At 42.7% G+C, this 16,726-nt stretch overlaps 1 protein-coding gene across 1 annotated transcript in view; it reads right to left on the minus strand.

The window, feature by feature from the left end:
• The window catches only part of INSC (inscuteable homolog (Drosophila)), a 169,157-nt gene that overhangs the window by 109,832 nt on the left and 42,599 nt on the right, over positions 1-16,726 (minus strand). The window contains exon 2 of the mRNA XM_006892048.1: positions 12,547-12,647. Within this exon, the coding sequence (XP_006892110.1) occupies positions 12,547-12,647 (101 nt within the window). The remainder of the gene's footprint in view (positions 1-12,546; positions 12,648-16,726) is intronic.

The following is a 16,726-nucleotide window of genomic DNA, read 5'->3' on the forward strand; positions in this document are numbered from 1 at the left end:
AGATCACACGGGAAGAGATTACTCATACTTCTGCTGTGAACCAGCTGGTGGATTCAAACCATATGCTTTCAGGAGTACAATGCAGCTTTGCACCACGAGGCCATCAAGTTCTCTAGTGCCAAGATTTAAATCAGGAGCCCCTGCCTCTCAGGCCTGTGCCCACCTCTCCCCAACCTATCCACACACCAATCAATCTCATCAATTTATTTCAGAAAGTCACAAAGCTGACTTTGTCTTCAGGTGATTTTTTCAGTCAATGAATCAGCGCATACATTTAACAGCTGCCTCCATTCTGATGACTCAGCCTCATTTCACTGCTCTGTCAAACTCCAGCAATTTGGATGTTCTCTGAGAGGGGAAGGATATTATCAATACCCACTGGCCTTTAACTAATTCATGCATGAGTTTCCTTTTAACCTCTTAAAATGATACATGTGGATATGCATATATGATTCTGTGTTAAGCAAGAACACTTGATTCAAAACAGTTACCTGGGTCCTTGTTCTACCTCTACCTCTTAATAATTGTGTGACCTTGTGCATGACGGGCAGTGACCTTCTCTGAGCCTCGGTTCCCTGACCTGTTCTCCAGCTCATTTCTCACCACTGTTCAAGCATTGCTGAATTATTACCTTCCCTCTGCTATGAACTTCCAGCCTCTGAGCCTTTGTATATGCTGATCCACTTCTTGTTCTTGCCAGCCTTACTAATCTCTGAAGTCTGCACCTAAATGTCTCTTCTGAAGCAGGCTTCTCTAACCCTTACATGAGCTTATGTACTGCTGTCCATGTGTCTGTAGCATTCTGTCTTTCTCCTATCATACCATGCTTCTCTTGTCATGTTAACTTCCTTGGCTGAAAACTGAAAGGCTGGCAATTAGAATTCACCAACTGTTCTGTGGGAAAAGATGAGCAATCTCCTTCCACCAAGATTTACGGCACAGAAGTCCAGTGGAGGGGAGTCAGAACCACATCGGAGAGAGCTCTGGTGGCCTACTTCATAGAGAGTTGTGATGCTTACCCAAAGGTCACACTTCTCAGCCTGTTCAAGTTCAAATCCACCAGTGGCTCTGAGAGAACAGATGGGCAGGCTTCTCCGATGCACATTTACAGCCTCCAAAATCCAATGGAAGATCAACTGTGAGTGCGTTCCTACTTGATGGCAGAGAGAAAGTATCCACCGTATTCTAAGCAGGGCTTGTGTCTGTCATGTCTTTCCCCTCCACTGTCCCTAACAGTGAACCTGATATGTTGAAGAGTGTCAGTGTGTATTTATGAAACTGAATGAAGTTAATATATCTATCCTGTTAGGATAATAATAACCTATGCTATCTTATGGGGTACTGCAAGGCTCAAGGGGAGTAAAAATCTGTAACATTTCTTTAGGTGGACCTGTACCTGCCACCATGTGAACTGCTTAATTTAGTCCTCACAAAGGCCTTGGGAGGAAAGTACTCCTATCATCTTGTGAGGAAAGTATTCCTATTATCTTACATTTACAGATGAGAGGCTAAGTAATCCATCTGGGTTCAAGCAGCATGTAAGTGGCCACATTTAGCTCTAATCTAATTCACTGGACTCGAGTCCCCACGTTCTTTTCCATTATTACTCTTCTTTAACACTGTTGCAGAGCATCTTCCAATCGCCAGCCACTGGGAAGGCAATGGGACTCTGATAGGCTTGCTTTCTGTCCAGTGTCCAAAGTTGGGAGAATACTAGTCATTCTCCAGACAAGATCCTGGAAGGGTGCCCCCACATCCTTAAGTGATGCACTCTACTAAAGGCCATGCTCTGTCCAAATATTATGTTTGGATAGTGTTGTCAGATAAAAGTTATAAATGCACCTCATACACAGAGGTCTAGTTACTTCTGGTGCTTCCCCTAACCCTTCACGACAAGGTTGACATGTGACCCAAAGAAGGCTGAGCTTTCTCCTTCGCATACTGTTCCCCTCCTTACATTAAAGTGAACATTTTTATTTGCCAAAGTAGAGATTTTATGAGAATGCAAAAACCTAATCTGGTTGCCATCTGAAACCCACATAAACTAAATCAAGCTCGCTGCTGTCTTTTTTATTCCAACTCAGGGCAACCTTCCATCAGGCTACCGAGGCTATAAATCTTTATAGGAGGCTGCCTCATCTTTGTCCCACAGAATGGATTCAAACTACCTTTTTTTTTCCAGTTAGTAATCTAACTCATAATGTACAAGGCCACTGGGCCTCCTGGATACCTACATTCAAAAACCAAGCCCTTCAGGTCTTTCTGACTCATAGTGATCTTCCACCAAGGTTTCTGCAGATGTATAAATTCTTATGGGAAGAGAATTATCATCTTTCTCCCAAGGAGCAGCTAGTGGATTTTAGTTGCCAGTAAATTACAAACTATATCGTCAGGGCTCCTGATACCTACATACCTACCACCATCCAAAACTACTGCCACGGGGTTGATTCCAGCTCTTAGTGATTTTCAGTTGTGTTTTTGAGGCTGTAAATCTTTGCGGGAGGTGCTTGTCTCTCTTCTTCCCATGTAGCAGGTGGTAAAACCAAATCACTGAACTTTCAGTTAGTACTGCAACACATATCACTTAGAGGTCTGGAAAATGAGGGTGAGGATAAAGAAATCACCACTCAAGAGTTTCCAAGAACCAGTCACCACACCATGTGTGACATTCCACAGACTCTCCATCAGTCTGCAGTCCTCCACTTGGAGCCCTCTCTTCCACCACATCCTCATTATTCCAAAAACCTCAGTTCCTGACTAACGATTCTCTAGCTCCAATAGAATCTGAGGACAAAAGATCCTTCACAGTAAGCAGCCGAATTGACAGAACTTCCTTCCAAAAGGCCAAAAGGGTTGGAGGCCAGTGAAACCTGCCGACCTCACCAAGCCTCTTTTACATATTGTCTTTTTGAGCCTCCTGACAGTCTTTGTCTTATATATTTTGAGCATGTTGTTAGGAGAGGTTATTCCTTGGAAAAGGACATCATGTTTGGAAAATCAGAGGGTCAGCATAAGAAAGAAAGACCCTCAACAAGATAGACTGACACAATAGCTGCTGCAATGGTTCGGCTATATCAGAGGTGTTGTCATTGGATAGGACATGGCTGTTGTGCTTCATCTATTGTTCATAGGGTCATTATGATTCATATGAATCAATGGCATCAAACAACAATCACGTGAAAGGAGCTCAGTAGTGTAGCCTATAGCTGAGAGGACTATCATTCTTATTTACAGATGAGGAAACTTCAGCGAGTTCACATCATGAGTACGTGGTGAAGTCATTCCTTAATTCCATGTCTCAATTCCAGAGCTTCTCGCTTTTCCATACCTGAGGTCCTTCTCCAAGGAGTAGCCTCTCTTAGCAACATGTCCAAAGTACGTGAGACAAATCTTTGTCATCTTTGCCTCCAAGGAGTATTTTGGTTGCATTTCTCCTAAGATACATTTGTTTGTTTTTTTGTCAGTCCATAGAGTATTCAGTACTTTTCCCAACACCATAGCTAAAGGCATCAATTCTTTTTCTGTCATCCTTTGTTATTGCCCAGTTCCAAGATGCATATCAAGTGATAGAAAAGGCCATGACCTGAATCAGGTGCACCTTAGTCTTCAAACTGACATCATTGTTCCTCAGTAATTTGGAGAATTCTCTGACAGTAGGCTTGCCCAGTGCAATACATCTTATCTCATGGCTGCTAGTACTAAGCATGTAGATTGTGGATCCAAGTAAGAAAACAGTTGACTATTTCAACTTTTCTCCATCATGAAAGCGAAGAGGGCTTGAAATGTTGCCGCAGAAATCAGAGAATGCAGCTTTCAATATGCATTGCATCTCAATGTCAGGAAAACAAAGATTCTCACCATTGGACCGCTAGGCAACATCAAGAGATGAAGAAAAGATTGAAGCTGTCAACTATTTCATCTTGCTTAGATCCACAATCAACACCTTTGTATCAGCAGTCAAGTGATCAGGAGACCTATTGCACTGGGAAAGTCTACAGGCCGGGACTTCTCCATACTGAGGAGCAACAATGTTAGTTTGACTAAGGTGTGCCTGATTAAGGTCATGGTCTTTCCAACCACTTGCCATGATACTGACAGCTCAACAATGAATAAGGATGACAGAAAAAGAATTTATTTCTTTGAGTTGTGATATTGGAGACGAGTGCTGAATATACCTTGGACTGCCAAAAGAACAAATAGATATGTCCTAGAGAATTCTGGTGCAATTGGAGTGCTCCTTGGAGGAAAAAATGATAAAGCTTCATCTCACAAAACTCTGGACATGTCACTAGGAGAGGCTATTCCTTGGAGAGGGACATCATGCTTGGGAAAATGGAGTGTCGAGGAAAGAAAGAAAGACCTGCAAGCAGGTGGATTGACACTGTGACAGTAGCAATGGGCTCAAGTGTCAGAGATTATGAGGACAGCACAGGTCAAGACAGGGTTCAAATCAGTTGTTCATAGGGTCATTCTGAGTTGTGCTTGACTTATCTGCACCTAACTAATGTTGTTTATAAGTCCAATAGTGAGGACTATTGTCTTTGTAATGTTGAGGTGCAATCCATTTTGAAGACTGTAGTCTTCGATCTTCTAAAGTAAGCATTCCAAGTCCTCCTCACTTTCAGCAAGCAAGGTTGTGTTATCTATGTAACGTAAGTTGTTGATGAGTCTTCCTTGAACTTGATGCCACATTCTTTTTCATAGAGTCCTGCTTCTCACATAATTTGCTCAGCGTATGAATAAGTATGGGAAAAGGATACACACACATGTCCTGATTTTAAACCATAGAGTTCCCTCTTGCTCTGTTCAGACAACAGTCTTGGTGTAATATGAAACAGATTTCCTATGTGTGCAATTAAGTGTTATGGGATTACCATTCTTCTTAATTTTAGCCATAGTTTGTCATGATCCACATAGCTCAATGCCTTTCCATGGTCAATAGAACACAAGTAGACATTCTTCTGGTATTCTGTGCTTTCAGCCAGGATTCATCTGACATCAGCAATGATATCCCTTGTGTCATTGCCTCTTCTAAGCATAGCTTGAATGATCTGTCATTAAACACAGAGAAAGATGACAGAGGCCTAAAGTAAAAGGGAGGATATGAGGGTGAGAGAAGATAAAGAACCAGTGTTGACTCCTGGATTTCTGGCCTACTTGAATGGAGCTGTTACTTACTGAGGTAAGAAACACATCTGGGGAGGAACTAGCTTTTGCTTTGGTTTTGTTGAAGGTCAGGCATTATGACAAGTGGGGTATACGAGGTCACAGCAGAGATGAGAGCTCTGCAAAAGAATTTGTCAAGAAGGGACCATTTTTTTCAGGGAATAGACAAAGCCTATGAACCCCATTTGACCCCCACAGTGAGCCTGTCCACTCCTAGTTGTGGTCACTGTGTCGCCACATAATGAGATGTTCTTGTCAATTTTGGAGTCTGGATACTGTGGCTCATTAACATCTGGGCCATGTTAAGCGCTGAACATCCCATAATTGCATAGCTCTCCTGACTCTTCTGTCATTAGCTCCCTGGCTATCTGGGCTCCTCCTCTTCTATTGGATTTCCTGACTGACCCAATCTAACAAGTCTGGTTCAACAGGGAAGCTGTGGCTGTGCAGTGGGGGCTGCCTGCTTTCCCTGCACCTCTCTACTCCCAACAGTTACTCCATCCTCAGCCATGAACCTCGAGCCTTCTTACTGGGCATGAAGTCTTCCCTCTGCGAGTACAGATGACTTATTCTGTTACTCATAGGAATTGAGGTCAAGGCAAATGGACTAGCAGTGAGTCACACTCCCTTCATGATGAAAAACCACCAGTCAGGAGCTGGTAGGGTCTCCCAGCCAAGGAGTCAGCAAAGTCAGAAGCTAAGGCCAGTGTTTGGATTTTCCTGGTCTCCCTGGTGAATTGGAGTCTTAACCTTATGCTAGAGACTGATGTTGTGCTTAGGGAGCATGGAGGGCAAAACCCAGAACCCAGCTCCATTCACAAGAGAAGCAGATGCCTGCTCCCCAGAAACCCTGGCTGTCCTGGACATCTGGAATGAGGTTACCAAGCCCTACAATCTGGGCTGGCTGCAGTCTGGCAGGCTCCAAACTCAAAGCCAGATGCAACCACAATCATCTCCAAATACCAAGCTACTTACTGGTCAGAGGATTTTTTTTTTTTAGGTAGAATTATCTAGGGTGTGGTTGTAGTCAGGGAGAGAGAGAGTAACAGTCTTATAACAAGAGACAGTAGTATAAAATTACAGGCTCCCCAAAACTTTAAAAGTTTCCAAAAGCAGATAGACTTAACCAGAGAGACATAAAACCATGCTGAACCCCAGACCTCTCTTGAAAGGAGATATATACCATAGGGTTGCTATGAGTCATACTCGACTCAACAGCACGAAACAACAATATGACCCCCTTATTTGCAAAATTAAAGTAACAATAACTATGCATATTTGTGAAGTCATAATTAATAACTTGATATAAAAGTAGCAAACTCATAGCAAGTGTCAGATAAACATAATCCAATTTTATTATCAGGTTTGTAAAGGCCAGCCCTTCAATGAACACCCCTATTTCAACCTTTCACTGACAGGAACCTAGAGAGATGTCAAGGTCCCATCAGCTTGATCTACAAATAGTGAAAGGAATGCATGAATGGTATATATTTGTTTGGCTTGGGATTTTGGAAGAGGATTGGGAGAATGAGCTTGAGAATAACAGCCCAGGAAAGAGAGGACTCTACAGCAACTGAAGAGTATAATGACAGCACCATTGTCTCTGATCTCTGCTTTCCCATCTTATATTAAAGGAGAGGCATTAATGAACACTAGGGAAACTGCCAGAAACAACAAAGGAGTTCTATGATCCCAGTTTCTGCCACTGTATGAAAATTTAAATTCAACCTCTATTCTTAAAAATAGCTATTGCATCATCATCCCTCTGCCTTCACAAGTTCACGCCCTGTATTTCTGTGGGTTTCTCTTGGGAAGTAGCAGAAGAAGGGGTTTGGATTCTCACTTTGATTGGCCTTCCTTTTGGTTTAAACAACAGAAAAATATCCAATTAGCCCATTGACAATTACAGTCTGCACATTACACCGCAGGCAGAGAAAATGGCCTAGCAGCAGAAAACCAACCACAGACTGAGAGTTCACATATGCAAGCCATTATCTACTTGGAGACAGGCTTGCCTCCATGGCCCTCACTGGCTCCAGAAAGCTGGACATGTCCTCCCCATCGGGTTAAGGGCAATCCAGGAGGCCCCTACCACAGACTGCCACTGTGCCCAGCCCTGACCCAATTCAGATTCCGGACCAAACAGAAACCATGTGGGTTAGTGATTCACTCCTAGTGAGAGGTCTTGGATGAAAGGCACAAATGTATGCTACCTATAAATCAAGGCCTGATAGGGGGCGAAAAAAAGTGAATCATTCAAATTCCATCAGTTTCTTCATCTGCTATGCACTGTGATTTGCCACTCAGGTTCCCATATGGGAAACGTATTCCTCACCTGCTGTCAGTCCCTCTACATGTTGTCTCAGAGATACCTCATTTAAAGGTCATCCTTCCTTCAAAAGGCCATGCCAATGACTGATCAAGATAGGGCATTAAGGTCCTGGCCAATGAACAGTCATGATGCCAAAACACCTTGTGAAGTCACCTGAGGTTGTCATTAAGGCTGTATTGCAACTCAACTTTCTCTCTGTCCAGTCCTGCTTCCTCCTCATTCATGCCACAGAAACTGGTCTCCATAATGACCATCCTGAACTCTAGACCTCTCATGAAAGGAGATAAACCCAACCTATGATCCCCTTATTTGCAAAATTGAAGTCATAATAATGCACATTTCATGAGGTCATAATTAATTACTTGGCATAAAAGTAACTAGCTCATAGCAAGTGTTTGATAAACAGAATCCAATTTTGTTATCAGGTTTGTAAAGGCCAGCCCTTCAGTGAATATCCCTACTTCAACCTTTCACTGACAAGAACCTATAGAGATGTCAAGGTACCATCAGCTTCACCTGATGGGAAGTAGTGAAAAGAATGAGTGAATGGTATTTCTAGACACAACCTCATGTGAAACCCTCAGACTGACCTCCAAGTCACTCCCAGGGATCCACCAATAGAGACTGGATCATCAGGACCCTGGAGGAAATGAGGGCTGGGATGGAGGTAAGCACACCTTGGGAGTGGGCAGAAGCACTATGATAACCATCACAAATAACTACCATGGTTGACTGTTGACCTCGGTAGGTCTCAGCTCTACCAATACCATACCCAGAGCCAATAAGAAAATCAACTCCCTGAATATAAATAGTGAGGCTCGAAGAAGGAGAAGGAACCTAGGACCAACGAGGGTCTTAGCAGACCGCTTCCTGCTATTCAGAGAGGTGATCCTTCTACTCCCACCAATAAAACCTTGTGAGGGTTTCTACTATTGAGAGGAGAAGGTATTTTGAGTTATTAGCATGACTTGAGACATTGTAGTTTGGGTTCCACAAAGGATCCTGGGAGCTTAGGGAGACTATCCTTCCTCATCCTTTAAAGCTGCAGTGAACTCCGGTTGATGCGGTTTCAGAGAATCTCACTGCAAACCCAAACGTAGCACCTCTCTGAGGGTACAAATGCACATTAAAGTCACTAAGAATAAGCTTTTGGTGTTTGGGGTTTTCTTTCTTGTGTGTTTTATTTTGCTTTTAAACATAAAAACTTCCCAGGAGATTCAGCTACAATCAGAGTTGAGAGCCATTACACTCTATTGAACCATCTCCTATGGCTTATGCCAATTCAGCCTAGGATCTCAACCAGCTGCCCTCTCCCCTCTGCCAGGAGGCTGCATCCCATCCTCGTTTTCTAATTACTCATCAGGGCCTCAAATACCAATGACCTAACCTACATGAGTCACTCAGGCTGTAACTTAATGGGGTTTTGTTGTTGTTTTGGAAGTTTTGTACACTGAGGTGAACAATGTCACTGTAGGGTGAGATTCCATCTTGATGGAACACAACAATTATCCAGCATTAATTATCTATCTGGAGACAATAACCATGGTGTTATTCTCAACAAGGGGCTTGTGCAGCTGGGAACAGGAGGAAAGAAGTAGCTCTTCTTGCCTGTGTACAAAGCATCATCACATTAGATAAATTAACTTCTCTGACATGTCATAAATACACATGCCATGTCTCTGAGAGTGTGGCCAAGGCACATGCTGACCACCACAACTGACAATCATGGTTGACCATCACCCTAAGTACAAGGTCTACCACTGCCATACGCATAGTCAATAGAAAATCCAGGCTCTGTTTACAAATACTGGCATCAGAGAGTGAGGAAGAAAGTAATACCTGCTAGGGTCATGTTGTTATGTTTTGTCAAGTTGGAACTGACCCAAAGCAAGTTTTCAGAGGCAGTGAATTCCATGGAAAGGGACAGTGAATTCCATGGAAAGGGACTGCCCATCTCTCTCTCGTAGAGCAGCTGGTGGATTTTAACTACATGCCTTTGGGTTGGCAGCACAGCTCCTCACCTATAGGCCATCAGAGCGCCCTACTAGGAGCAGACACTAGCTCCAGCTATTCAGAGAAGTTACAGCTTATTCCCTCCATTTCCATCGGTAAATCCCTGAATTTCCAGAAAAGCATTTGGGCTTGGGCTGGAAAGTGTTTCCACTGTTGAGGGAGAACACACATGATGAAAAGGCTGGAAGGCCATGAGGCTATAGTCATCCTATGAGCTGGGTAGGTCCGGTACAGTCAAGCTATGGATACCCTAAATGAGATTGTCCAATCCCTCTGAAGTCCACCCTGCCCCACTGGGATGGCAAAGTCAAGGACCTATTGCTCAAACATTTCCCTGGTTGTGCTATTTAGCGTCAGTGAGAGAACTCTTAGAGTCACGCTAGTGTGCAGTTTTCCTCTGCAGGTTTTTGCTGACACAACCAATTAGAAATGTTACATTACCTTCAAGAAAATTGTAATTTGGCTCCTACATAGTTTCCCCACTGCAGATGAGTCATTTTTGAGTGATGACAACTCTCTATTGGGTTTCCAAAGCTGTACCTCTTCATGGAAACAGACTGTCTCATCTTTCTCCCATAGAGTAAGTAGCTCTATGGTTCAAACTCCTGACCTTTTGGTTATTAGCCCAACATATAACATACTGCTCAGACACCAGAGCTCTATGCAATATGTTTGCAGAGCAAATAAGGATGTGGCATCAAGATTAAAGGAAGAGTCACTAACAACCTGTGATACTCAGGTGGCATAAGACTGCTTATAGAAAATGAAGAGGCAAAGCATTTACTGATGAAATTTAAAGACTATGGCCTTATGTATGGATAATGTCTCTGCACAGAGAAAAGAAAATTTCCCCAATTGTCAGCATCCAATATATACTATTATAATAAATGGAAAAAAAGATTGAACTTGTTGAGGGTTTTCTTTTACTTGGATCCGCATACAATGCTCATGATCCATTTAAATTACACACCAACTCCATAACATAGGGATTTTTGCTGCTAGCTATCATCAAGTGGTCCCTGGAATCATGGTGACTCCAAGCACCATTGAAAAAAGTGCTGCCCAGTCCTAAGACATTCCCATGACCCATGGTGGAATAAACATTCATAGTCTGTGAGGTTTTCATTGCATAATTATCAGAAGTAGGTTGTAGATTTTTCTCCTCAGTCCTTTCTAGTGTGGGAGCTCTGCTGAAGCGCGTTCAGAACAAGAGGAATGCACCAGCCTCCAGTAACAGACAAGTGGTAGCTGTACCCGAGATGCATTGGCCAGAAGTCAAGTACAGGTCTCCCAGGAGGAAGCGAGAATTCTACAACTGAACCATCACTGCCATTCCAATTACTATTATTCCTCCCACTGTTTACAAGAGGGAATCAAAGAACTGATGGGGTTCTGGAATTTGCCAAGGCACACAGCTAGCAGATGGTGTATCACAGAACTGGATACATTGGGCACATTGCATCTGGTGGCACGTAAGCAGGCAGGCATCAAAAGCTGACCACACTCGGTTACCTCCTCACCGGCCATTCCCGGTGAAGTGCAAAGTCCTTTGCTTGGGTATTGTGGAGGACTCTTACGTATTGTGACTTTGCATCTCACATTCTCTGGCTTTTTTCTTAGAGACATTACATGGAAAGATACCTAGGGATCTCACAAGATTCTTAATTTTAAGTCTTTGGGTTCTATTGGAAATTAGTAGTTACTTTTCAAGCAATTGCATGCATGAACTGTATTCATAACTTTATACTCATTATGATCTTGGGACAGTGGATTGTTGCCCTGTAAAGGTTAACCAGCTCTAATAGACTTTTAACAAATATTAAATTATGTTTCACGATCTGAAAAACAATACACACTCAAAACAATATTCATAGACCCAATAAAAATCCTAGAAATGAGTGATATGCAAATTAGAAAACACAAACTGCACACATGCTGTCAAGCCAATTCTGACTCATCAATTTAAAGGCAAACTGAAAGGCACATTAATATATAAAACAAGCCTTCCAAGACAAAGCATAACTAATACAAACAAAATACGATTTAATGCAATTACAAGAACTTTGTGGATACTCTTGCCTCAGAATGACCCCACCAAAATGTCTCAATAAGAAGTGGAAGTTTCCATCAAAGTGGAAGCTTTCAGAGGTAAGTTATTATCGTCCTTTTACAACCCTGCTGGCATGTTTGTAACAGCCGTATGGAGAAGCTCTTCCTGTACAACTGGAAGGTTGCAAAGTTCCTCGTAAACTAAACCTGTATTAGGGTGACCCAATAACACCATTTCCCCAGGACTGAGGAAGTTCTAAGGATGCATGACTTTCATTGTGAAAATCAAGACAGTCCTGGTCAAACCAGGTCAGTTAATCATCGTAAATCTGTCTCTCTGGGACTTCCACCACATCTTCTGGTCTCCAGAGCAACCAAATCCAGTTCAACTTGCGTCTCCATCCCTTTCAGTAGTGAGAAGGCCCCGCTGGTGACCCTGGGTCCTTTTCTTAAAGTAAAACTTCCAGATTCATCATCTGGGCTTCCCCATCTGCTCTATATACTCCTTCTCTCCATTCCACATTGTCCAATTCAGGGCGACAAGTCTTGCACAAAGATCAGCTCAGGGACAAGTCTTTCCCTGCTGTTCTTGGAGAATGAGAAGAAATCTTAGATTACTGTCCTCTGAGAGGCTCAGAGAAGGTCAACACTAACCTCAAAGATGCCTACTGGTTCTGGCTCCCTGGTCCAGGAGGGATTAGGTGTTTCCCTGGGGGTGTCTCTCTCAGAACACAGCAGACTCCACACCATACTTTGCTTCACTATTTGCCCCCATCTTAAAAAGCCACTCCTTGGGGGTGAGATGCTTTACTGTGTCCTAGTGTCTAGTCCCCTCAGTATTCACTGAGTGAATGTAGCGACTTCAATTGCTTATCGTAGGCTTCCTCTCGGGAAAGTGCACAGAGCAAAAGGACTACCTATGGTCTCAGTTCAGATCATAAACTTATCTGGAAAACCTGCCCCTGACAAATGGCTGCAGGACTTACCGTTGACCCGGCAGGGGAATGGAGTCCAGGTGGCGGCCTCCAGGCAATGCCATCAGGTTAATCCCAATGTGCAGCAAGGCCTGCCCACAGCGGTCAGAGCCCTGGAAAGAGATGGTAGGACACAGTCACAGAGAGCCCTGAGGGATTCTGCACGGGTAAAGCCACAGGGAGTCAAAACAGGTATGGATGAAAGGCGTCTTACCTCTGCTCTCCTTTTAAATCTGTTTGCACCCACCCCACAGTGCTCACGCACATAAGGTGGAGCTCAGATTTTGTACTGGTTCTAAGTTACTGTTCTACCATGAACCCCTACAAACTTATGTGCTATATTGCCAAATATTTTCCATACTCATTTCTGGAAACTATGGCAAATATTGCCCATATGTCCCAGGCCTCTGAGAACTTCCACGGCCACTGGACCACTCTCCAGAGCCTCTACAGCTAGTATCAGCCCCTTGATTGGTTCTGAATGTCTTCTCCTGTCCTCCTCCATCACCTCTACTTGTGTTACTGTGAGAGTACTCCTCTGGCTACCCACAAAGCCAAATATGCATGAATTGAGAAATGACAATCAAAGAAATTTATAGCAGAGATATTTTACAAGAATAGTAAGAAAAAGAAATATACAAATATTTGCTGAAGACCTTCCATTCTAAATGGTTACATAAAAATGGATGAGTTCTTAAATACCATGTCATACAATATGCCAAGTCTTAGAAAATCTCATTTCTTTTAATTTTACATACATTAAATCTTGAGCAAGGCAGAGATGTTACAATGATGGAGGATAGGGCAACGTTCCAATCTGTTGTTCACAGAGTTGCTACGAGTCATAGTTGACAACAACAACAACTCATTGAAATGTGTTTAATGACTGCAGCCTTCAATATGGATTGAAGCTCAACATCAAGAAAACAAAGATTCACACCACTGGGCCGATTGGCAGCATCATAATAAATGGTGAAGAAATAGAGATTGTTAACAACTTTAGTTTGCTTGGTTCCACAATCAACACTCTTGGTAACAGCAGCCAGGAAATTAAAAGGCGAATTGTAAATCTGCTTTTTGGAGAGACCTCTCCAAAGTACTGAAGAGCAACAATGTCAGTCTAGAGACCAGGGTGTACCTGATCCAGGCTATAGTCTTTGTAATTACTTGCTATGCATAAAAAATCTCAATAATGACTAGGGATGAAAGAAGGAGAATTGATGCCTTTGAGTTGTGGTGCTGGAGAAGAGTGTTGAATATACCATGGGCTGCTAAGAAAACTAACAGGTTTGTCCTGGAGTGGGTGAAGCCAGGCTGCACCTTAGAGGCAAAGATTCTGAAGCTTCGTCTTGACATAGTTTGGACATGTTGCAAGACAGGACCAGTCCTTGGAAGTCGTGCTTGGGAAGGTCGAGGGATAATGCAGGAGAGGAAGACCCTCGATGAGATGGATTGATTCAGTGACTGGGGTAATGGGGGTAGGTGAGTCAGAGACAATAAGACTGGCACCAGATAGGGCAGGGTTTAGGGTTGTTGTACATAGGGTCACTCTGAGTCGCAGGTGACTCAATGACACCTAACAACAACATATGTATATATCAACTTGGTGAGATCAGTTTCATTTCTCTAAAGATAGGAACACTGAGTCAGAGAAGTCTTGCTCAAAATCACAGGTAAGGGGAAGACTCAATATATAAACTTGGGTCTGTTTTATGCCAAAACTGGTGCAACTTCTTTCATGCCATGCTAGTCAGATGCAGTATGCTAAGTTACATGTGAACTTCAAATAAATAATGAAGAATGTTTTGCTTACGTATGTAGTAAATATGGTACACCTGGGCCAGCCAATATTGCTTATGATATACTTACACTAAAAAGAGTATCCATGGCTCATCAGGAATTCAAACCACACTGGGTATTTTGTATTGTTTGCTCTATCTGGCAACTCTATATACCAATTTCCTAACTATATGCCCCCATGGACTGCTAAAAGAAAAAAAAATCTATTTTAAAAGAAGTGCTTCCATAGTGCTCCTTAGAAGCAAAAATGGTGAGACTTCATCTTACATACTTTGGGCATGTCACCAGGGGGTCCAGTCCTTAGAAATGGACATCTTGCTTGGCAAGGCAGGGAGTAAGCAAAGGAGAGGAAGATCAACAATGGAATGGACAGGCACAGTAACTCTAACGGCTTAGAGTCAACAGAGATGGTGAGGGTGGTACAGAGTGAGAAAAGCTTTCCTGAGTTGTACTTAGGGTCACTATGAGGCACAGTCAACTTGACAGCACCTGTCAACCCACCTTTTTAGCACTGGGTCTTTTGTCTTGATTATACCTGAGGCTTCCTTAGAAAATGTGACTTTGTAATAGGAGTTTTAGTTGCTTTCTCAAATCCTTTCCACTTCAAAACATATAATTTTTTTCTGAATGAAATATCTCCATTACAAAAGGACAAATACTGCTTAATTCCACTGTTATAAAACAGGATGGACTTGGGGATTGGGGGGGAAACTAAGAAAAGACAGGATAAATAATGTGCACTGCATTGAAACAAATGAGGAACAGAACTGCTTAAAAGGAATATACGATTAGGTATTATCTGCATGACAACAGTCCAGAATAAGAGCTGCATAGGAAAGTGGACTGGGGGAGGACAGTGACTACAACAATGAAAGAATTTTTTTTTCAAAGAGAAAAGCGAACTGGGGTGGTGGGCAGGGAAGAAAATGTGCAACAATGAATTAATGGAAACCCAAGTTCTGTATAAACTTTCATTAAAATCTCAATTTAAAAAATAAAAAAAAAACAACTGCAAGGTAAGAGAATATCTTTCGCATGGGACTTGATCAAGACAGCCTACCACTTATTGCGGCTGCTGCTGCTGCTGGCCATCTTGTAATCATGACAGAATCAAGCTGAAAAACTAGGAATTGGCATGTGGAGAAAAATCTCATCTTTGATCACTCACCTGCTGAATCATTGTCAGGTGGCATCACTCAACTTCTACCCCTTTACTACCACGACCATTTCCCATGATTCCTAGTTTCCAGGTTGTGAGGCCCCCACCTTCATCTAATGCCACCCCTTAATGAGTAGAGAGCCATCCCTCTGGAAAAAAAGAAAAGAAAGCTTGTACTCCAATGGTTGTATCCAGGAGGGGATGGGGTACAAGAGCAGAGAAATTTCCTTTTTGTTCCTCCTTTGCTGGCCTCTGCTTGGTGCATGGCAACTTCAAAGAGAGAGTGTCTTTCCTCTTAGAAGCATGAGTTGAGAAAAATTAGTCAGAGCAAAGGAGATTCCCAGTGAGAGACATGACAAGTGCATGTGAAGGAAGAAGCAATGTTCCATTATCTTCCCTGAAGCCACGTCTACAAATACCAGTTGCCAGCTGTGGAATAGGTGCTGAACTGTGGCAGCTCCATGTATAATTCATTGGAAATTGCATCACAGTGCCTATAACTGTATTTCTGTAGGGCTCTTTGCTGTTCTGCCTCTACCAGGAGTGGGAAAAAAAAAAGACTTATGCCTTAAATGCCTTTGATTGAATTTAATTTAAAGACTACCATGCATCAGTTCTACTTGGACAGCTTGCTCATCTCCAGCATCCCATTAGAGGCAGCCCTGGTCATCTCTGTCTGGCTAACAAGCCAGGATTCTCAGAGGAAATGACAGCTATTTACAGTAAATTATTCCATTAGAATCAAGAGCAAGGGTGGCTTCTGCCATCACTTGATGGGCAAACTCGGGACAGCTCACGAAAGCTGAGATTATTTAATCCACAAAGTCTACTAGGATTTTCAGCATGAGAGGGACTGTAAATATTGTACAAACTAGTTAAGTCCAGTGCTGGGTACGAGGAGGTTGCTGGAGGGTGTGAGAGAAGTGTAGACTGGACTGGGCAGATCTAAAGATTCTTCTCCAAAGACTTCAAAGTACGCAAGAATGAGAAGTATAGTATCATTATACTATGCTCAACATGTAGAGAGGAAAGGATCCTTAAAGAGAACTGTTTCACCTGTAAAGAAAAATGAAAAGCAAAAGAAAAACTCCCTCATTGGTACACAATCCCCCCCCCCGCACCTCCCCAAACCCCACCCCCTACCCCCAAATATAATCCACTCTGCAACCCTCATTGCATACTCCTATGATAAAAATAATGCCCTAAAATATAATACTTTTAGACTATTCTCTC

The sequence above is a fragment of the Elephantulus edwardii genome, unplaced genomic scaffold (assembly GCF_000299155.1).
Source record: "Elephantulus edwardii isolate Elephantulus edwardi_28Jun2011 unplaced genomic scaffold, EleEdw1.0 scaffold00109, whole genome shotgun sequence".
In the NCBI taxonomy this organism is placed as follows: domain Eukaryota; kingdom Metazoa; phylum Chordata; class Mammalia; order Macroscelidea; family Macroscelididae; genus Elephantulus; species Elephantulus edwardii.